The sequence below is a fragment of the Epinephelus fuscoguttatus genome, linkage group LG5, assembly GCF_011397635.1.
Source record: "Epinephelus fuscoguttatus linkage group LG5, E.fuscoguttatus.final_Chr_v1".
NCBI lineage: Eukaryota > Metazoa > Chordata > Actinopteri > Perciformes > Serranidae > Epinephelus > Epinephelus fuscoguttatus.
This window is the reverse complement of record NC_064756.1, coordinates 1,220,020-1,244,874: the sequence shown is the minus strand read 5'-3', so window position 1 is coordinate 1,244,874 and position 24,855 is coordinate 1,220,020. Positions and strand designations below refer to the sequence as shown.

Genomic DNA, 24,855 nt, shown 5'->3' with positions numbered 1-24,855 from the left:
AAAGATAACAGTGTCCGAAAAGGAGTAGGTAGAAGTGAAACTGTCTCTACCCCTTCCTTACATTTCTTCTTTTAACTCATATTATTTCAACAGATTGCCAAATTTATTTACAACAATCCTCAGTCTGTTTACCACCTAATTAAATATATAAGTAATGAACCCAGTTTATTTACAGTCCAAGTACGACCCAGTGTTACAGAATAAATATGCACTTCCCTAACACAACCTTTCCTCCTCTATATACTGTATATAGAGAGAGATCTGCGCATGTGTCGGCATCTGTAGCTGCCTGCCTGTGCTCTCCCTAACCCGCAATTTTAAACTGATTTATTTTAGCTTTTAAGTGACTTTTAAGCTATCTGCTTGGACATCAGTTGTTTTTATTTATCTCCTTTAATCGGTGTTAAATTCTACTCACTGGATGTCCAAGCATTAGGGGTTTTAACAGCCAGACACTACCCGGTCTGCTTGACAGGTGGGAAAACTTCCGCCAGCTGACAGCACAGCGATACATCTATGGCTACATCTATGCACCCTGATGTGGACCCCCATCTTGAAAAAGCAGACAAAGGACATTTGCCGGATCTCTGGTGAACTAAACGACAAATCCTCCATGCTGACCGCCCTCCAGGAGGTGGCTCATGAACAGTCGCTCCTCACTCACGGCGGCCCTTCAAGACATGGTGCACTGGGATCCCAGCGCTTGGCCTCCACTGTCCTCCAGCTCAACGCCGAGTTGCCGGTGGTCCTGGGTGGAGTTGGTCGGCAGGGGTAAGAGAGCCCCTGGCTGTGCTGCCTCACCTCTGTGCCTCAGCCTGTCAAACCGCTACAGCGCCCTGGCATCGGACGGAGACCCAGACACTGGCCCTGCAGACGCTGCCATTGCGGCTCCTTCCCCGCCGACCAGTGCTGCTCCAGCCGCTCCCCGCTTGGAGGGGTTGGCCTCGGTGTCCCACGGCGCTGTGGCTCCCTCTCCGCAGACCGGTGGTACTCCTGTGGTGCCCTGCATGGATGGGTCTGGGTCTTCTTCGCTGGCACCTGTTGAGGACCGGAGTGCCACTGCTGCAGGACCCGACCATCAACTCCCTTCCTAGGCATCGGCTTCTGCAGCGCGTCGGAGGCTCCTAAAAGAGGCTGTACTGAGACGCTCCGGAGGACTCCTCTCCCACAGCCGGGATGGCGCTCCTCCTGCCGGGGCCAGGGCCGCCGAGTCACCGCAACACCTGCCCCCCCCGGTCACGCAGCATGGACCGTCCACCTGCCTCACGTGAGTCCCCCAATCCCGATTGTGTTCCTCTTCGTCCTCTTTTCCCTCCTTCCACTGTGTTGTTTAGGGACAGCATCATCAGGAATATTTGTTTTTTCAATGTCACAACTCACTGCTTTCCTGGAGGCACAGTCCCGGTCATCCTTGACAAACTTCCAGAACTGCTTCATTCACTCCCTTCCTCCATAAACCGGCTGATTTTTCATTTGGCAACCAGAGCTGCCAAAAATGGATTTTGTGTCAATGTTCTTTTAAAAAACTGTGGAAAGTTTGTTTTTATCAGCGGTCCCCTGCAACACTGTCCCACGGTGCAGAACGCTTCAGCAGGCTCCTCGCCCTCAATTCCTGGACCCAGGCTGCCTGTAGCACTTATGGATTTACTGAGTGCATTTCTTGTAGAGGGCTCCAGACTGTGACCGTTTGGTGCCGGGTCACCTTCAGTTACATGCATTCTGTTTTCACAGGAAATGTACAGTTTATGTACAATCTCTTTCAAAATAAAAGCACTACGTCGGTACAACACCACCAATTGACGTTTGTTTCCGTCAACAGCAAACGCACATGGTTACATTCAGCCAACAAAACCCACGTGTTTAGGTTTAGGAAAAAAGAACAGGGTTTGGCTTCACAATCTTACAGTGAACACCGGCCTCCTGGGTGGAAGTTGGTGGGTGTTAGACCCATCCACCACCCCTCCCACAAGCCTCAGACTTTTGCCGCCTTAACTTTAATTACTGTCACACCACGTTTCCCCCTGGCGCCGCCGGCCACCTGCCTGGTATCATGCAGACATGAAAAGACGTGTGTGACCCCAAAAGTCGCCGACCAAGTGCCAGTTTTCGATGAGTGAGACTGAACTGACGTCTCCAGTCTTGAGCAAATAGCTGATATTTACATGATTTGTTTACGTGACGTAACAGAAGTGCGTATTTAAAAGATAGTCTGATGCTCTTTAGCTGTTTGGACACGGTGTCATTATGATCCACTCAGGAGCAGCTGCTGAGTCAAGTGCGACACCAGGTAACATTTGGTATAACATTTGGTTACTCCAGTGTTTGGCTTAAAATCAAACCGGTTTGAAGATGCTCACACCGGTCCCACCCTATAGTGGACAGTCTTTCAGGCCTACCAAGACCTTTCTTCTGTCAGAGTTCCCGAGATGGAAGAACCCAAAACCTCATGGCCAGCGGATTCTTGGGAATTTGGTCATTTAGGACACAAATGATCTTCTGGCTGTAACTTTGTGCAACCATGGAGGATTTGAAAATGCTCCATTAAGAGTTGGTAAATGGACCTGCTATTGTATAGTGCCTTTCTAGTCATCCAATCACTCAAAGCGATTTACACTGCGAGTCACATTCAACCATTCACACACACATTCATACACTGGTGGCCGAGGCTACTCTACAAGGTGCCACCTGCTACTCAGTTTTTAACTGGAAGCATCATCGGGAGCAGTTTGGGGTTCAAGCTCAAGGGTACTTTGACATGCAGACTGCAGGAGCTAGCTAGCATCAAAGTGACGTGCAGTTCAGGTCAGACTGGATCAAGCTAAATTTGATGCAAGGGCTCATCCAGAGTCAAACTGTGTATACCTTAGGGCTGTCAAAATTGCTCAAAAATGAAGTTCGAATATTCATTCTAAAAATAACTCATAGATTCGAACCATTCGAATTTTTTTTTCGCATTATGTCCACAAGAGGGCAAATTAATACAAGGAAATATACTTCTGTATGTATTAATACAAGGAAACATAACTACTTGTAGTTATTTTTATTTCAACATAAACGTCTTTGAAAATATTTACATACCTACACATTAAAACACATAAAACAATTATCTATAACATTACGTTATAAACGACCGCGGACCTCTCGCTCGCCCCCCCTCTCTGACCCGTCAGGCTACACCGCCTGCGGAAGCGCTGCGAATAGCCTCAAAGCGCCGAGAAGGGAAGCCAGTTTCCTTTCGGTGCCCATGTTAACCGATTGTGTCATCCACCTCCGTGGCCGCTCCCGCCTCCCACTCGCAAAGAGGACAACTGCGGTGGTGTTTTTTTTTTCTCCACAATCAAATATCAATTTTCACATTCGAAGGTCCATTTTTTTTTCAAATTCGAATTTAAATTCGAATTTAGAATATTCGTTGACAGCCCTAGTATACCTGTGGCATTAGTTTTGATTCATAGAGCGGGTCAACCACTAATGATCCTTGCCTCCTCCTTTCTGTTTGTCAGAGTATCCTTGGGTAACTCCAAGTTGCTTCTGATGGTCAGGCCAGCACCTTGCATTAGGCAAATACACTTTAAATACAGTTCATTTACCTTTTACTGTGTGATACAGAGTGGGACAGTCCGACTTGTTTCATGACTAAATAGGAGACTATTCCCTGCAGTCTTCATGTTTCATTCGCTTTGATAGATGTGTAAAAGGAAAATACTTTTTTAAAGAAGCTTCATGTTTTTTCTCCCAGAAATCTCTACTGCCATCAGAAACAGACACATCAAAGTTCTTGCCGTCACCATGTGGTGTCTCTGTACCTGCCATTGCCCCACTAGGAAGTTATGATTTTGAGGAGGCAAAAGTCAGCTACGGTGTTCACAGACGTCTTTGACATCTCACTGGAGACATGCTATGTCCCATTCTGCCTCAAGACCTCCACCATCATCATCATCGCCAAAAGCCAAGGACCAAAGGACTTCATGACTAAGGAACCACCGCCCTGCTCCTTTACCTAAGAAGTTGGTGAAGGAGCACAAAGTTCTACTTGACAAAGTCAATGATGGTGCCGTTACTGAGTCCATTCTTACTTCCACTATCATTATCTGGCACACTGATGCCACAGCTAAGAACAAGGGTAGACTGCAGCGTATCATTCACTCTGCTGAGAAGGGGATTGGCTGCAATCATTCGTCCCTCCAGGACCCTGAGGCAGGCAGGGAAGATTGTGGATGACTCTTCAAACCCTGGACACAAAGTCCTTGAAACACTCCCTTCCGGCAGGAGGCTGCAGTCCATCAGGAGCAAAACCCCTTTCACCAAGAACAGTTTCTCCCTGACCATAGCTGGACTCATCCATAAGTCCTCAGACCCCCACTGACATGAACTCTTATGACCTGTTACCTTTATAAACCTCTGAATAAGAGGGGGTGATGCCCAAAGCTATAGAGTGACTGGATGGGGTCCAACACCTTGTCTGACGATCAAACCACATTGCGTTACATCAGATGCTCTTTGTCCACACTGGATCTGTTAAATATGGAACTCCGGTCACGTCATGTAAACTCCCACTGAAAAGATGGGTGAATACATACTTTGTTAATGTTCACAACAATACTCTCATGGGTAACTTGTAGATATCATTGGTGTAGCTACTATGTAATACCACCATCTCCACTTTGTAAAACAAGCTAGCTTGCTAGTGAGCTTTGCTAAACATCCCACACAGTAGTTACCAGAAACATTCAGCTCCCTGGTGATCACCCTCCGGCCAGATGACAACTTATTTAGGTTTTTGTAGTAAAATGAGGCGGTATCCTAAAAAAATGCTTCATTTCAATCCCGTAAATCAGCCATTCTTTGTCCATCTTTCAATGTGAAATGGGCTGTACGACAAAAGTTTGGCTTAAAACAGCGTACTGCATCATTCCACGTCACATACGTGAAGTTATGACAGTCCAAAAGCAGACAGTGCAGTCAAACCGATTATATCACTGATGCAAACCCGTGCTGCATCCAGTTAGGAATTGGTGTGAGTCTAAAAACTAAAATATAGCTACCGTAGAACATATGGTCAAATGTTAGGTTGCCTAAATATACGTCTTTTATTGTTGTTAATTTATTTTCGTAATACTTTACCAGTAGGTGGGCGTAAAAGTTTTTCATCAGATAGAAATCAGTGTCAATCTTTGTGTCCCTGTAATGATGAGGTAAGTGCTGTGGGCGTCTGCTGACTTAAAAGTTTGAAAAAAGCAGACGCAGAGGCTCAGGTCAGTTTAGCAATTTTTGTGGTATAACTACAGCAGGAGAACAGATGAATGTAAGGATTGATACTGAAATGTGAAAACCATTCATGAGTGTTTGATGCCGTTTAGTTTAGATGAGTTAGACATTTGTGGAAATGTAATTTAGTCAGTATGGTTAGTTTTACCTGCAAACAGCATTATGAATGTTTCACAAGCCAAAAGAAGGATCATGGTAAACTCAACTCAGGTGACATACTTCACATTCACTGCCTACTTTGATACTCGTCATTTCAAATATTTATATTTCATCATTGTCATGTGTCTATATGTTTTAATTATTTGCATTAATCTCTGTCTGATTGTGGTTATCTGTGTGAACAGAAGCTTACATGAACCTATGTACATGTTTCTGTGCAGCTTGTTTGTAAATGAACTGTATGGTAGTACAGGGTTGTTTCCATTCCTGCTGCTTCAGATCCTCTCTGACATTCACACTGTCTCTACTGTATTTTGTTTCCTGCAGATATTCTGTGGGTATTCATATGGATGTGTAGAGTTTTCCAACCTAGCTGTCATGTCTTATGACAGATATCTTGCCATCTGTTATCCTCTACAATATAACACACGTATGACATTTAACAAGGTCGTCTTTCTTATTTCTCTGAGTTGGTTACTCCCTCTGATTGCAATTGTTGTTTTGGTGTCATTAATTGGTTCTTTACAGCTGTGTGAGAACATTATCAATAAGGTGTACTGTGACTACCACTCCATCGTTAAACTGGCATGTTATGACACCACAGTCCAGAACATTTATGGACTAATCTACGGCTCTCTCATAATCTCATGTCCTGTATCTTTGGTCTTTTACAGTTATATAAAGATCCTTAAAGTTTGTTTTTCTGGTTCTAAACAGACCAGACAGAAAGCTGTCAGCACCTGCACACCTCACCTCGCTTCCCTCTTGAACTTTTCTTTCGGGGTTTTCTTTGAAGTATTGCAGAGCAGGTTTAATATGAATAGTGTGCCCAACATGTTGCGAATCATTTTGTCATTACACTTTCTTACATGTCAGCCTCTTTTCAACCCTGTAATGTATGGAATGAATATGTCCAAAATTCGTAACATATTTAAAAGTCTGGCCCAGTGAGGAAGAAAAGTCTGTCTTTGATTATATTTGTGTCAACAGTAATGACATCTGTACGATCTTTACTTATCCTAAAATTCAAAACTTAATGCAAATTTTCCACAAATGTCTCTTTGTTGCAAAGTTCGAGACATCTGCAATATGCATCTGCATTCATTTAAAGAGATCTAAAAACAATATGTAGGTTTAGTACAGATAAAATTGTATGTCTGCGCAGTTCATTAATTTAACTCTGGTATTACGTGTTATTTGTAAAGTGTTAAATCTCCATTCAGTCACAGACACAAACCAGCTGTGGAAAATAAAACTCATGACCTCTTAACCTCACCTCTTACACAAATGTAATATATGACCCATATGCCCCTAAATCAAGAGTGATGTTGCCACAAATGTTACCTATAAGGTGATATGGTATTAGCACATACATAATCCTTTGGATGTATGAAGATAGAAGTTTATAACATATGTGAAATACCCACTGTACGTTTTGTGCATGTGCATATTAACAGCATGTATATGATGAATTTTTATATGGTAATATATGCTGCTTTCTATTTTTATGATAAATATTGAATTTATATATTCAGGTTTATGAAAACAACATATATACAAAGTTCTGTATGTGTATATGTTTTTTCTTATTAATTACATACACATCTATCTTTTATGTGTACATTCATAATATCAACATACATTGATGAGCTAAGGGATGAATTTTAATGTACAAAACATATATGTGTACAATATGACCACATATACATACAAGTTCATACAATAAAAACATTACTATGATGAACTTTTTAATGGTATTACATGTTGCTATCATATATTTGAACCAAAAAAATTTAAAAGTTTTTGGAATCAACATAAAATACCTTTATACGTATATGTGTTTCTTATAAATTTTGACATACATATCTTTAATTGATATATAATATCAATTAAAGATATATGTATATATGCTTATTTCATGAACTTCTATATATTGATTAAATATTTATTGTTAAATATATGATAGCAACCTATAACACCATCAAATGATTCATTACATAAATGTTTTGTTTTTTTAATAATTGCCCAAATATATTCATCCAAAAGCCCATCATTATGTTCTGTTGTTGTTTTCATAATCTTGTATATGTAATAGATATTCATCGTTAAAATATATGACAGCAGCACGTAATGCTGTCAAAAAAATCAGCGTATGAATGTCCTTAATATATGTATAAATGCTTATTCCGTAGACATACATGTTTTGTACATATGAATTCATCCCAAAACTCATCAATAAATGTTTATATTTTACATTGAAAATAGATATAAATGTCAAAAATTAGTTAGAGAAAGATATATACATACAGAATTATTGTATATATATTATTTTCATGAATTTGCATATAAAAATTAACTATATGTCCTTAACATAAATGGTTACACCATAAATTAATGCATAAAAACTCATGCTATACATATTTTTAACAAATATGTTACAGTATATGCTTATATTGTAGACATGAATGTTTTATACAACAATGTTCATCCTAAAGCCCATCAACATATGTTGATATCATATAAAAGATGATGTTTGGGTCAAAAGATAAATAAAACAACACATGCATACAGGTTGTATAGGCTTTATGTATTTTTCATGAGCTTATCTAAATTCTATATGATTTTAGGAATAATCTTTTACATACATACAGGTTGTATATTTATGTATGTGTTGTTAACAAATACAACTGTAGTTAATAAAGGTTCATTGATAATAGCTGTGATCCTACTCAAAACCCATAATAATTACTACAAAGACACTAATATTTTTAACATCATAGGTCACAATTAATCCAAGAGGAAGTGACACTTTCTGACGCACACATTTTCAACTTTTTAATTATCAAGATGTGCACTTTGAATGTAAACAAGATGCCAGAGTCCATTACAAGCATCAAAATAGAGCTTGTTTAGTTTTTAGTTTATTTTTTTTAGTTTATTTATTTATTTTTCGGATGTTGGACAAAGGAAATAGAATACATTCAAATAGAATACATTCATTTGAAAATATAAATGCAAAGAGAAAAGATAGAAAAAAAATGCAAAAGGAAATACAAATCCTATCATGACGCCCTTTTTAGAAAACTCTACATTTTTTTTCTTTCCTTTTAATAATTTTTGAGTCCATATGTCTGAAAAAAGGGGACAGGGAGAAGCACTAATCTTGCCGTGCCCTACCCCTAGTTTATACCCCTGACCAGTTAATATTTAAAGTTAAATAACCAGCATACTGACTTTAGATTTGAGCTTAGATGGCAAAGAACATTAGTCATGCATCTATATAGATGCTTTACCAAAAATGAACCACATCTTGATAATTAAAAAGTTGAAAATGTGTGCGTCAGAAAGTGTCACTTCCTCTTTGGATTAATTGTGAACTATGATGTTAAAAACATTAGTGTCTGTTAGAAATTATTATGGGTTTTGAGTAGAATCACAGCTATTACCAGTGAACCTTTACTGACTACAGCTGTATTTGTTAACAGTGGTGGAATGTAGCTAAGTACATTTACCCAAGTACTGTAGTTAAGTACAATTTTGAGGTACTTGTGCTGGTGTATTTCCATTTTATGGTACTTTGTAGGCTACTTCTACTCCTCTTCATCTCAGAGGTAAAAATTGTACTTTTTACTGCACTACATTTATGTGACAGCTTTAGTTACTTCACAGATTCAGATTACTAACAAACAAATAGCTTTCTGTGTATTATTATAGGTGAAACTACCCAGCAGTAATCCCATGTTTAAAATGAGCTGCATCATTAAAGTGATAAACACATGAATGTATTAATAAATGTAATACTTAAAATACTTTCAGTTTTGGAAGGCTATTTTAAGTATATTTTGTTGGAAATACTTTTGCACTTCAATGATATTTTGAATGCTGGACTTTGACTTGCAACAGAGTATTTCTACACTGTTGCTACTTTTGCTTCAGTAAAAAAAAAAATTAGAGAATGTTAGTCTGTTGGAATATTTACTGGGTTTTCTGCATTTGAGGACTGGTAGCGTAACAACTGGGCATAGTATTATTACAGTTATACAGGCAAATCGAGACGTGTTGGTAGTTAGGTAATTGGTTATTTGGCTTCACCAAAGTTAAGTAATGTTAGTTTGCCAATGCGTCTTGCCTGCAATTAAACATCCTCTTTACTAACCCAGACCCTTTGCAACATATATCACATACACATGTGCTCAAGACAAACTTTACTTTCAACATGACTGCTCTTTGAGAGGAAACTCGAAGTTCGCGCGTCTTTTCTTTGTTCCATTGTCTGACAGACCACACGGTCAGGTAGACCCCTCCCCTAACTCCAAGGTCATTTTTGAGCGCGCCATCTTTGACCAGTCCAATCCATATATTTTTGTGGGTGTGTATATGCTCAAATTTGGATGTGTGTGACTGGGAAGGCGACTGTGTGCGACCACATTGAACAATTACTATGCAGGAACAAGATATAGATATAGACCCGGAAAGTAATTTTTTTGATTATGTAACCAGTAATTGTTGTTATTACACCGAAAACCAATTTAAGGAGAAATTCAATTTAGAGCATGGTATATCAATTGTACACTTCAATAGTAGGAGTCTATACGCAAGTTTTAATAAGATCAGAGACTATCTACAGCATTACACCATGCAATTTAATGTAATCGCTATTTCTGAGAGCTGGCTTAGCCATGACAAAGGGACCGATTTTGAATTAGAAGGTTATAATTTCAACTTTGTGAATAGAGCAAATAAAAAGGGTGGAGGAGTCGCACTGTATGTGGACAACAGGTTAAAGTATAGGATAGTAGAGAGTATGACGACTGTGATTGATGACATCTGTGAATGTATTACTGTTGAAATTGATATGGGTAAAATGAAGAATGTCATTGTTAGCTGTGTTTATAGAGCACCCAACTCTAGCATTGAAAGTTTTAAAGATGTGTTTGAGGCCATGGTTTCAAACACCGAGCAGAAGGTTGCCTTTTTATGCGGGGACTATAATATAGACTTCTTAAATCCAAATAAATCACCTGCAATAGAGGAATTTATAGATGCAATGTACAGTAAGGGCCTATATCCTAGTATAACCAAACCAAGTAGAATTACCACCCACTCAGCAACAGTAATAGACAATATTCTTACTAATAATATGACCAGTAATTTAGAAAGTGGATTATTAATAAACGATATTACTGACCATCTGCCGGTGTTTGTTATCCATGAATGTAAACACAAGAACTTAGACAGCAGCAAAATAAACATGCAGAGGAGATTAAGAATGGAAGACACCCTGAATACATTCAGAAATGATCTGTTAGTTCAAAACTGGAGGAATGTTTATGAAAAGGAAGATGTTGATTCAGCTTATAACTTATTCCTTAATACTTTTTTGACTTTATATCATAAAAACTGTCCAATTCAGCAACCAAAGAAAACATCAAAACGTCCAGATAACCCCTGGTTTACGGGGGGTCTGTTGAATGCCTGCAAAAAAAAGAATAAATTATATAAAGACTTTATCAAGCACAGAACTGAAGAAAAAGAAATTAAATATAAGACATATAAAAATAAACTAACGGATATTCTAAGAAAATGTAAGAAAGATTATTATAGTAAATTGTTGGAAACCAATAAAAATAACATAAAGGGCACCTGGAATATTTTAAATTCAATTATTAGAAGAAAAAAACCAAGTGCTGGATTTCCAAATGAATTTCTTGATAATGGTAAGATAATTAAAAACAGTGATGAAGTGGTGGCAGGCTTCAACAGATTCTTTGTAAATGTCAGGCCCAAGCTGGCCGATGAGATAATCCCTCCACAAGGGCGAGGTGTCTCACAAATTTTTGAAGAAAGAAACTCAGCTACTATTTCTCTGAGAGATACAGATAAAACCGAAATAATTGACATTGTTAATAATTTTAAGAACAAGACATCAAGGGATTGTGATGATATTGATCTATTCTTAATTAAACAAGTAATTGTAGCTATAGCAGATCCCATAGCACATATCTGCAATCTCTCACTGAAACTGGGCACCTTTCCCATTAAGATGAAAATAGCCAAAGTCATTCCCATCTTTAAAGCTGGTGAGCAGAATCTTTATACTAACTACAGGCCAATTTCATTGCTTCCCCAATTTTCTAAAATCTTGGAGAAGATATTTGCCACCAGATTGGACAGTTTTATTGATAAGCATGAGATCTTAACTGATAGTCAGTATGGTTTTAGACCAAATCGATCTACATCTTTGGCTCTAATTGACCTTGTGGAAGAACTAACTACCAGCATTGATGACAAGAAGTTTGCCATAGGGGTATTTATTGACCTTAAAAAGGCCTTTGATACAATTAATCATCATATTTTGCTTCAAAAACTGGAAAGATATGGGATTAGGGGTGTAGGGCTCAGTTGGATAAAAAGTTATTTAGAACATAAACAACAGTTTGTGCAGATGGGAGAGGAAAAGTCAATGCTCCTAAATATAACTTGCGGTGTACCACAAGGATCAATAATGGGACCAAAATTATTTATATTATACATAAATGATATTATTAATACTTCTAATATTTTGAAATTTGTAATTTTTGCAGATGACACAAATATCTTTTGTAAAGGAGAGAACCTCCAACAGCTGTTAAAGATTGTCTCTGAAGAGCTAGCTAAGCTAAAACAGTGGTTTGATACAAATAAATTATCTCTCAATATAAAGAAAACCAAATTTATGATTTTTGGGAAACGCTAAATTCCAGAAGACTTAACTATTGAAGTACTGTGTGATAACACCAGATTAGAAAGAGTTTATGAAAATTCCTTCCTGGGAGTAATAATTGATCACAATCTCAGCTGGAAACCGCAAGTCAAACACATTTGCTCTAAATTGGCAAAGACTAATGGTATACTTTGTAAAGTCAGACACATAATGAATCAGAAAACAATGTACATTCTATACTGCTCGCTTTTTCTTCCTTATCTGTCTTATTGTGCTGAGGTGTGGGGTAATACCTACAAATCCACCCTAAAGACAATATGCACCATGCAGAAAAAGGCAATGAGAATAGTCAGCAATGTTGGCTATAAAGCACAAACAAATGATTTATTTTTAAAATTACAAACATTAAAATTTATGGATATAGTGGATCTCAAGACCACACAAATTATTTACAAAGCCAAAAACAACTTACTCCCTAATAATATACAAAAATGGTTTAAAGAAGGAGAAAGTGGTTATAATTTAAGAAGGAGAGGGAATCTCTTACAATCCAAGGTGCGTACCACACTCAAAAGCATGTGCATATCTGTCAATGGGGTGAGGTTGTGGAATAATTTACCTGTAACGATCAAAGAAAGTAAACACATTGCTCAATTCAAAAGACAGTTTAAAATTCTCACATTAGAAAACTATAACAATTGAGGTGAAGGTGGGCCAAATGTTTCATTTCCACTTTAAGAGGTTGTACTGAATTGTTTAGCCATAAAGTCTGCATTTTTTTCCTTTTTTTCAAATATTGTCTTGTATTATATTTTCAGTATATATTGTTTTTTATTTCCAGAACTAACTACCTCAGATGAATCAAGAGTTTCTCATTTGGACAAATGGCGGTACTTTGATAAAATAAACAGTAGCCATGTTAGAAAATTAAGATGTATAAAAGGGGAAGGTAAACATAAGTTAGCTTCTTCCTTCTCCTTTTTTGAACATGTAGAGACCTTTAATTTATTTATTTTCTGTGAGAAATGTCATGTGAAAAATGCTTCCTTGTTGATTCTCATGTTCAAAAATAAATTTCATTTCATTCATTCATTCAATATAGCTTCCTGTTGTCAGCCATATTATTTGTAGGCCAGGTGGCCTTTGCCTCACACACACACACACACACACACACACACACACACACACACACACACACACATCCATGCTTGTATATAGTGACTAGTTTGAGTTTGTGTGTTTGTTTGGCTTTTTTTCTCTATGTGAGTAAATACTGGAATCATACCTGTTGTCTTTTAAAAATTACACAAGAGTGAATGAGTAGCCACCCTCTGCTATGTCAAGAAATCCAAAATCCTTCAACCTTGTAAGGAAATTGCTTAACTTCAGCAAACACTGAAATGAAGAGACTCGGAGAAAAGTTACAGCCAGTGGGATTACTTTAATTGCAGAACACAATTCAACGACACAGGTTGTAGAAAACAAAAGATATGGGAGAAACAACCCCGCTTATCCAACTTTCAAATGCCTTTATACTATTTGAGTGAGTGGACGTCTGTTTGTTTGTGTGCATGTGTGCGTGTGTGTGTGTGTGTGTGTGTGTGTGTGTGTGTGTGTCCATGTGCAGACAGGTCTGGGCGTATGACCTAACTGTCCCGCCGGGTTTAATTACCTGGATATGATTGTACAAAAATTACTCTGAGTCCTAACTGTTCTGCCAAGTTTGATTTCCAAGAACTGATTGTACAAAAATTACTCAGAATTACCAAAACAACTCCTTTAAAGGAGTCCCTCATAGTAGCTCCAAAGTTCACCAACTCAAAAACAACTTCTTATAAGGAGTCCTTCCTATTGCACAATCTGACATTTGGTCCACTGTTTCTAAGATTTTTTGCAACTGACATTATTTTCACCTTTGATATAGAATAATACATTATCTGCCTCTACAACCTTTACCATTAATGTGGTTATTTTGGTTATAATTATTCATTTCATTATTAATCAGAATTCCAAATTGATGGTTTGTGTATTTTATGAGACTGATTTCTGTAACTGTTGATCATGTTTTGCCTTTTTGGGAATGGTCCCTACGCGGTGATTTAATGTCATTTAAGTAACAATATTTAACATAATTAGGGGGCCAAGCCCGCGGGGCCTGGGTTCCCAGGACCAGCGGTGCTGGGAACCCTATTGTTTTTGTTCGGGTTTTTATTATTATAGTTTTTCTCTATTTTTATTTTTCCGTTGGTAAAAGTGATGCTGCAGGCTAAACCGTGCAAGGGAGGGTGGTGCCATTTGGAGGGTTGGTCCAGACCCCTGCACGTACCTCAGACGCAAAAAATGACATAAGTCTGTCAGCAGGGGGCGCTATAACCAAGGTCAACGCACACTGTATGTCACACATTCAACAGCGTCATATCCCCAGATTCCCTGAATAGTGCTGAATCACCTGGGCTGGGCCACGCCCATTTCCGCCTGTAATTTTTTTTCACAAAATCATGAAAACTGGAAAACCTGCTTTTTTAAACTCCTCCTTGGGATTTTGTCCGATCGGCGTGAAACTTGGCACAGACAGTCGTCAGCTGGACCTGATCTAAAGTTATCAAAAGAATTTTGTTCGGTACAAATATGCACAAATTATTAACAAATACATTTTTCTAGCTACCTATAAAAACGCGAACTGCATATCTCAGTCAAAATAAATGCTAACAACACTAAATCTGAGATCCTTGCTTGGCATGTGACTCTGAGGGTATGAGCCAAATTTGACTAATGTTGGCCACTAGGGGGCGCTGCAAATATGGGAAATTTATATCTCTCAAATGGCAGCACCGATTTGTATGACATTTGGTGAGTATGATGCTGAGTCACTCCTGAGGCCATAACTTGAAGTTTATCATGACTGGTCAAAGTGGGCATGGCTTATTACAAGATCAACAACAAACATTTATTTTTATACTGAGGGCTTTGAAATTCACAGGGTATATATAGAATAGCACACAGACCACCCATACCAGCTAGCATGAAAGTTGATGAGATTCGCATGAAATTTGGTGAGCGTGATGCAGAGTCGCTCCTGAGGCCAGCCATAAAGCTTAGTGATGTTTGGTTGGGCCGACTTCCAAGGGCTCTGCGACACCCGGGGGCCGAGTTGCGCAGGGAGGCTTGGCCCCCGTTCATAACTGCTTGCAGTTCTAGTTAATGATTATTATTGGTAATTAATAATTATTTCTGGTAGCTATTTTGATACTTAGAACAGTGGATTCCCAACAATTGGTGACCCGTTACGAGGTCAGGTCCCAGCAGGGGTATATGCCCAAAGCCATAGATTGACTGGAGAGGGTCAAAGTTCAAATACTAAAATATAGCTAGTTCACAGCTTTCTTTTTGTTATCTTCATATTTTTTCCAGTGAGTGGGCTAAAAAGTTTGTTTTCCCATCATTTAGAAATCAGTATCAGTCTGTGGGTCCCTTTAATGATGAGGTCAGTGCTGTGGGCGTCTTTAAAAAGTTTTAAAGAAGCAGAGTTTCAGTTCAGTTAGGGCACAGTTGTGGTATGACTACAGCAGGACAGCAGGTGAATGTGATACTTGGTGTTTGATGTTGTTTAGTTTAGATGAGTTAAAAATCTGCTGAAATGTAATTTGATTAGTAAAATTAGTTTTACCTGCAAACAGCATTATGAATGTTTCACAAGCCAAAAGAAGGATCATGGTAAACTCAACTCAGGTGACATACTTCACATTCACTGCCTACTTTGACAGCAGCCATTTCCAGTATTTATATTTCTTGTTCGTCATGTTCCTATATATGTTGATTCTTTGCTCCAACCTTCTGCTGATTGTGGTTATTTGTGTGAACAGAAGCTTACACGAACCTATGTACATGTTTCTGTGCAGCCTGTTTGTAAATGAACTGTATGGAAGTACAGGGTTGTTTCCATTGCTGCTGCTTCAGATCCTCTCTGACATTCACACTGTTTCTACCTCCTTTTGTTTCCTGCAGATTTTCTGTGTGCATTCATATGGATGTGTAGAATTTTCCAACCTAGCCGTCATGTCTTATGACAGATATCTTGCCATCTGTTATCCTCTACAATATAACACATGTATGACATTTAACAAGGTCGTCGTTCTTATTTCTCTGAGTTGGTTACTCCCTCTGCTTGCACTTGGTGTTTTGGTGTCATTAATTGGTTCTTTACAGCTGTGTGGGAATGTTATCAATAAATTGTACTGTGACTACTACTCCATCGTTAAACTGGCATGTTATGACACCACAGTCCAGAACATTTCTGGACTAACTTGTACTTCTGTCACAGTGTTATATGCTCTATCTTTAATCTTTTACAGTTACATAAAGATCCTTATAGTTTGTTTTTCTGGTTCTAAACAGACCAGACAGAAAGCTGTCAGCACCTGCACACCTCACCTCGCTTCCCTCTTGAACTTTTCCTTTGGTGGTCTTTTTGAAATAATACAGAATCGGTTTAATATGAACAGTGTGCCCAACATGTTGCGAATCGTTTTGTCATTACACTTTCTTACATGTCAGCCTCTTTTCAGTCCTATAATGTATGGACTGAATATGTCCAAAATTCATAACATATTTAAAAGTCTGGCCCAGTGAGGAAGAAAAGTCTGTCTTTGATTATTTTTGTGTCAACAGTAATGACATCTGTACGATCTTTACTTATCCTAAAATTCAAAACTTAATGCAAATTTTCCACAAATGTCTCTTTGTTGCAACGTTCGAGGCATCTGCAATATGCATCTGCATTCATTTAAAGAGATCTAAAAACAATATGTAGGTTTAGTACAGATAAAATTGTATGTCTGCGCAGTTCATTAATTTAACTCTGGTATTACGTGTTATTTGTAAAGTGTTAAATCTCCATTCAGTCACTGACACAAACCAGCTGTGGAAAATAAAACTCATGACCTCTTAACCTCACCTCTTACACAAATGTAATATATGACCCATATGCCCCTAAATCAAGAGTGATGTTGCCACAAATGTTACCTATAAGGTGATATGGTATTAGCACATACATAATCCTTTGGATGTATGAAGATAGAAGTTTATAACATATGTGAAATACCCACTGTACGTTTTGTGCATGTGCATATTAACAGCATGTATATAATGAATTTTTATATGGTAATATATGCTGCTTTCTATTTTTATGATAAATATTGAATTTATATATTCAGGTTTATGAAAACAACATATATGCAAAGTTCTGTGTGTGTATATGTTTTTTCTTATTAATTACATACACATCTATCTTTTATGTGTACATTCATAATATCAACATACATTGATGAGCTAAGGGATGAATTTTAATGTACAAAACATATATGTGTACAATATCACCACATATACATACAAGTTCATATAATAAAAACATTACTATGATGAACTTTTAAATGGTATTACATGTTGCTATCATATATTTTAACAGAAATATTTCAAATTTACAAGTTTTTGGAATCAACAAAAAATACCTTTATACGTATATGTGTTTCTTATAAATTTTGGCATACATATCTTTAATTGATGTATAATATTAACTTATGTTGTTGATTTCATAAACTTCTATATATTGATTAAATATTTATTGTTAAATATACGATAGCAACCTATAACACCATCAAATAATTCATCACATAAATGTTTTTATTTTAATATTTGCACAGATATATTCATCCAAAGCTCATCAATATGTTCTTATTTATGTTAACATGAATGATATACATGTATGGCAAAATTAATGACATATATAAACATACTGATTTTTTGTGTACATGTTGTTTTCATAATCTTGTGTATATATAATAGACATTCATCATTAAAATATATGACAGCAGCACGTGTCACAGTCTCCATTCTCCTTCACCTAGTATGTTTCCTAGCCACACCCATCTCATCAGGCAATTCCACTCACCTGTGTTCATCAGCACACGTGTAGCTCATCTCATGCAATCAGCCCAGCATACATAAGCTCCAGCTCCACACACACCAGTTGCCAGATCGTCTTCGCTCTCATGAAAGCCTTTCCAGCAATTTGTCTTGGACCGATCACCCATTGCCGACCCGTTTCGTCCCCGTTCCTGCCTGCTGGCCTTGCCCTCGGACTGATTGCAAGATCCTGACCTGTTTCTGCTCTGACCCTGCCTGCTCGTCTGATCCCCGGCTATTGACCTCACCTTCTGTCTCTGACACCGAGCTTTCTGCCTGTAAGTCCTGACTGTGCTGGTTATCTGATCCCTCGCCTGTCCCCGACTCTCCAACTGTCTGTTCCCCCGCAACTGTTCATCTGGATTGCAAGTCACGTAATCTCCTCTTGGTCGGGAGGTTACGTCTCTGACTCCCCTCCCGGCATTGCGGGTTCAAGACCCAGCTGTACCACTGATATTAAAGACTCTGCTCCTGTGTTGCACACGTCACCGCCTCATGGCTTAGAGGTAACATCGCCAACTCTCCCACCGACGACGCGGGTACGAGACCCGCCTGAGGCAGGTACATATTTTCCTGAGTGTTCAATAAAGACTGTTGATTACTTTATCTGCTTGCTGCTTCGCATCTGGGTTCTTTCCTGTGAGTCTGGACGTGACAGCACGTAATACTGTCAAAAAATTCAGTGTATGAATGTCCTTAATATATGTATAAATGCTTATTCCGTACATATATGACATATATGTTTTGTACATATGAATTCATCCTAAAACTCATCAATAAATTTTTATATTTTACACTGAAGATAGATATAATTGTCGAAAATTAATAATAGAAAGATATATACATACAGAATTGTTGTGTGTATGTGTGTGTATATATATATATATATATATATATATATATATATATATTATTTTCATGAATTTGCATATAAAAATTAACTATATGTCCTTAACATAAATGGTTACACCATAAATTAATGCATAAAAACTCATGCTATACATATTTTTAACAAATATGTTACAGTATGTGCTTATATTGTAGACATTAATGTTTTATACAACAATGTTCATCCTAAAGTCCATCAACATATGTTGATATCATATAAAAGATGATGTGCAGGTCAAAAGATTAATAAAACAACACATGCATACAGGTTGTACAGGCTTTATGTATTTTTCATGAGCTTATCTAAATTCTATATGATTTTCGGAATAATCTTTTACTTACATACAGGTTGTATATTTATGTATAACAAATACAACTGTAGTTAATAAAAGGTTCATTGATAATAGCTGTGATTCTAGCTCGTGACTGCTGTGAATAGGGCAGCTGACAACAAGGGAAAGATCAGGAAAGACAGCTGATAGGAGGGAAAAGACTCCAAAGGTGCTGGCATGGGTTAGCAACCCATGGTAGCAGTGGTGAGGCCTAGCAGCCTTACTACAACCAAAATTAGCTACAGCCAACATAGGGAAAATATCCCAAGAGTCAGCGAGAGCTGGGGTGGGGAGGTGGATTACACGGTAACAGACATTGGAACGGACATGACTATGACTTGGATCTGTGACTCAGTGAACGATAGGGGCACGGACCTATCCATCAGGGCTAGAATTAGCAGCACTCAGGGCAAGGTGAGCGCATCTGTAGAGGATAAAAGTAGCACAGTTGAGATCAAGATGCTTCAGGTTTGTCCTTGCGGCTGGCAGAAAGTAACATCACTATAAGGCCTCAGAACTCATCAGGGAAAGAAGAAGTGTGTGGCAAAGAAAGGGCAGAGTAGCCGCATTGATCAGTACTTCCTAAGAAGTCAGTCGAGTCAGTCGGATGAAGTCCAGCAGCAGGTAGAAAACCACAGTTCACAGGATATCAGTAATGCTGCCACTGATGAGGAGGAGGAGGAGGAGGAGGAGGAGGAGGTAGTAGTAAGAGAGGATGCAGGTGACACTGAGGTCAGTATGCCAGTCAGAGAGAGAACCATGGAGCAAAAAGGTTAGAGTTAGATGGCCTAGGGCAAATGACAGTAAACAATGGGAGATAATTAATAGAGATTTGTCAGTAATCTTAAGCAGGCTTAGAGGAAATGCAATAGAAAGGTTAGAAAAGATGGGAGATATAATTTACTCATATGGTGCAGAGAGGTTCGGGGTGCATGAGAGAAAGAGGAGTGAGAGAGTACAGTCAGGTAAGTCTAGGCGGCAAAGAGAAATAGAGAAGTTAGTCAAGGAAAGGAGACAGTTAAGAAAGGTGTGAAGAAAGGCTACAGAAGAAGAAAGGGAGGGAATTAATGTGTTGCAAGAGGAGTTGAGAAGCAGGCTAGCAGTTCTTAGAAGGGCAGAGCATCTCAGGAAAAAGAGGAGAAAGAAGGAATATGTTAGGACAGGGGAGGGCAGCTCAAAGCAGAAAGGCTAGAGATTGAAGAATATTTGAAAAGTACATATTGAGATTTAGAGAAGAATAGTATAGTAGGTTTCGCACCCAATATCCCTCCATTAGAAGGGATAGAGCATGAGATGGATGTCAGGCCACCTTGGTGGAAGGAAGTTCATGAGGTAGTCAGGCATGCAACGGCTTATTCGGCCCCAGGGCCTAATGGAGTCCCCTACCGGGTTTATAAAAGTGCACCTGATATCGTTAAATTTTTGTGGAAACAGCTAAGAATAGTTTGGGAGAAACAAATTATCCCAAGAGCATGGCGTAGGGCAGGGGGTGTCCTCATTCCTAAGGAGAAGGAGTCTGTGGACTTAGCCAGTTCCGGATGATTTCTCTCTTGAATGTAGAGGGGAAGATTTTCTTTAGTGTATTTGCGCAGAGATTAGTTAGCTACTTAGAAAGGAATAGCTTAATAGATACCATGGTGCAGAAGGCAGGAATACCAGGTTTTTCAGGGTGTTTAGAGCATACTAGCATGATCTGGCACCAGATTCAGGCAGCGAAGACCTGCATGTAGTATTTTCAGATCTTGCAAATGCGTTTGGTTCAGTACCGCACAGCCTTATTTGGAGTGCGTTTGACTACTTCAAAGTGCCACAGGTAGTTGTCAACTTAGTGAAAGCATATTTTCAGGATATTAGGTTGTGTCTAAGTATGGCAGGCTTCACAACAGGTTGGCAGAGGCTAGAAATAGGCATCATGGCAGGGTGTACAATTTCTCCATTAGCATTTACTATGGCAATGGAAGTAATCATCAGGGCTTCTAAGTGGGTGGTAGGTGGGGAGAGACGGCAGAATGGGTTGCATCTTCCACCAGTTAGGGCTTACATGGATGACATGACACTGGTGGCCACAACAATGCCATGTACAAAGAGGCTACTAGAGAAGGTAAATAAGAACCTCAAGTGGGCCAGCATGAAGATCAAGCCTAGTAAATCTAGAAGCATCTCGATATGTAGAGGGAAGTTAAGTGATAGGAAGTTTGTCATAGATGATGAGGAAATCCCAACAATTAGGGAAAAGTCAGTAAAGAGCTTAGGTAGGTGGTACAATGTGGAGTTGAATGATGAGGAACAGGTGGTGAAATTTAGAAAAGATGTGGCTGAAGGATTGGATAGAATAGATAAATCAGAACTTCAGGAAAGTTGAAGTTGTGGTGTTTGCAATTTGGGCTATATCCTAGGTTAATGTGGCCATTGTCAATTTATGAAATTCCAATATCTGTTGTGGAGAGAACTGAAAGGTCGTTTAGCTCCTATATTAGGAAGTGGTTGGGTGCTCCTAGGTGCCTAAGTAGTGTTGTGTTGTATGGAAAAGGGATACTTCAGCTGCCAGTATCTAGTTTAACAGAGGAATTTAAATGTACCAAGGTCAGGACAGAGCTGTTGTTATCTGGGAGTAAGGACGTGGTAGTTAGGAGTGTGGTTCCAAATCCAACCAAGGGGAGGAAGTGGAACCCAAGATCGGCAGTTCAGGAGGCAGAGGCAGCTCTTAGGCATGCAGAGATTGTAGGTAATGTTCAGTTTGGCTGGAGAGGCCTGGGGCTTGGCTCAGGCAAACCGGTATGGAATACAGCAGGCCTCAAAGATAAAAGAAAGCTGGTTGTAGAACAGATACGTAGACAGGAAGGGATAGTAAGGGGTGCAAAGGTAGTGGCCCAGGCTAAACAGGGACAGTGGTTGAATTGGGAAAGTGTAGAGAAGAGGAAGCTTAGTTGGAGGGACCTGTGGAGTATGGAGGAGAATCGTATTAGATTCCTGATAGGGGCTACATACGATGTGTTACCAACCACCCAGAACCTAAAACTGTGGGTAAATGAGGACCCATCATGCCCATTGTGTTCATGTACCGCAACCTTAAAGCATATTTTGTCAGGCTGTAAAGTTAGCTTTTCACAGGGCCGATATACTGTATATCACACGCACATGTACTCAAGACAGACTTTATTTTCAACATGACTACTCTTTGAGAGGAAACCCAAAGTTCGCAAGTCTTTTCTTTGTTCCATTGTCTGACTGACCACACAGTCAGGTAGACCCCTCCCTGAACTCCAAGGTCATTTTTGATTGCGCCATCTTTGACCAGTCCAATCCATATATAGCTTCCTGTTGTCAGCCATGTTATTTGTAGGCCAGATGGCCTTTGCCTCACTCACACACACACACACACACACACACACACACACACACACACACACACACATCCATGCTTGTATATAGTGACTAGTTTGAGTTTGAATGTTTGTTTGGCTTTTTTCTCTATGTGACTAAATACTGGAATCATACCTGTTGTCTTTTAAAAATTACACAAGAGTGAATGAGTAGCCACCCTCTGCTATGTCAAGAAATCCAAAATCCTTCAACCTTGTAAGGAAATTGCTTAACTTCAGCAAACACTGAAACACTGAGACTCAGAGAAAACTTACAGCCAGTGGGATTACTTTAATTGCAGAACACAATTCAACAACACAGGTTGTAGAAAACAAAAGATATGGGAGAAACAACCCCGCTTATCCAACTTTCAAATGCCTTTATACTATTTGAGTGAGTGGACATCTGTTTGTTTGTGTGCATGTGTGTGTGTGTGTGTGTGTGTGTGTGTGTGTGTGTCCATGTGCAGACAGGTCTGGGCGTATGACCTAACTGTCCCGCCGGGTTTAATTACCTGGATATGATTGTACAAAAATTACTCTGAGTCCTAACTGTTCTGCCAAGTTTGATTTCCAAGAACTGATTGTACAAAAATTACTCAGAATTACCAAAACAACTCCTTTAAAGGAGTCCCTCATAGTAGCTCCAAAGTTCACCAACTCAAAAATAACTTCTTATAAGGAGTCCTTCCTATTGCACAATCTGACATTTGGTCCACTGTTTCTAAGACTTTTTGCAACTGACATTATTTTCACCTTTGATATAGAATAATACATTATCTGCCTCTACAACCTTTACCATTAATGTGGTCATTTTGGTTATAATTATTCATTTCATTATTAATCAGAATTCCAAATTGATGGTTTGTGTATTTTATGAGACTAATTTCTTTAACTGCCGATCATGTTTTGCCTTTTTGGGAATGGTCCTTACGCGGTGATTTAATGTCATTTAAGTAACAATATTTAACATAATTAATGATTATTATTGGTAATTAATAAATATTTCTGGTAGCTATTTTGATACTTAGAACCATGGGTTCCCAACAATTGGTGACCCGTTACGAGGTCAGGTCCCAGCAGGGGTTTATGCCCAAAGCCATAGATTAACTGGAGAGGGTCAAAGTCCAAATATTAAAATATAGCTAGTTCACAGCTTTCTTTTTGTCATCTTCATATTTTTTTCAGTGAGTGCGCTAAAAAGTTTGTTTTCCCATCATTTAGAAATCAGTATCAGTCTGTGGGTCCCTTTAATGATGAGGTCAGTGCTGTGGGCGTCTTTAAAAAGTTTTAAAGAAGCAGAGGTTCAGTTCAGTTAGGGCACAGTTGTGGTATGACTACAGCAGGACAGCAGGTGAATGTGATACTTGGTGTTTGAGGTTGTTTAGTTTAGATGAGTTAAAAATCTGCTGAAATGTAATTTGATTAGTAAAATTAGTTTTACCTGCAAACAGCATTATGAATGTTTCACAAGCCAAAAGAAGGATCATGGTAAACTCAACTCAGGTGACATACTTCACATTCACTGCCTACTTTGACAGCACCCATTTCCAGTATTTATATTTCTTGCTCGTCATGTTCCTATATATGTTGATTCTTTGCTCCAACCTTCTGCTGATTGTGGTTATCTGTGTGAACAGAAGCTTACATGAACCTATGTACATGTTTCTGTGCAGCCTGTTTGTAAATGAACTGTATGGTAGTACAGGGTTGTTTCCATTGCTGCTGCTTCAGATCCTCTCTGACATTCACATTGTTTCTACCTCCTTTTGTTTTCTGCAGATTTTCTGTGTGTATTCATATGGATGTGTAGAGTTTTCCAACCTAGCCGTCATGTCTTATGACAGATATCTTGCCATCTGTCATCCTCTACAATATAACACACGTATGACATTTAACAAGGTCGTCTTTCTTATTTCTCTGAGTTGGTTACTCCCTCTGATTGCAATTGTTGTTTTGGTGTCATTAATTGGTTCTTTACAGCTGTGTGAGAACATTATCAATAAGGTGTACTGTGACTACCACTCCATCGTTAAACTGGCATGTTATGACACCACAGTCCAGAACATTTATGGACTAAGCTGTCAGCACCTGCACACCAGTTTTCTTTGAAGTATTGCAGAGCAGGTTTAATATGAATAGTGTGCCCAACATGTTGCGAATCATTTTGTCATTACACTTT

General features: G+C 38.7%; 3 protein-coding genes across 3 annotated transcripts in view; all 3 read left to right on the top strand.

Moving 5' to 3' along the window:
• LOC125888456 (olfactory receptor 52K1-like) overlaps window positions 1-24,855 on the top strand; it is a 185,410-nt gene that overhangs the window by 15,178 nt on the left and 145,377 nt on the right. The window lies entirely within an intron of this gene.
• Window positions 5,461-6,378, top strand: LOC125888475 (olfactory receptor 10J4-like). The gene has a single exon (XM_049575858.1). It carries the CDS (start codon window positions 5,461-5,463, stop codon window positions 6,376-6,378), a length of 918 nt encoding a protein of 305 aa, XP_049431815.1.
• LOC125888474 (olfactory receptor 142-like) lies at window positions 15,842-16,759 on the top strand. The gene has a single exon (XM_049575857.1). The coding sequence runs from the start codon at window positions 15,842-15,844 to the stop codon at window positions 16,757-16,759; it is 918 nt and encodes a 305-aa protein (XP_049431814.1).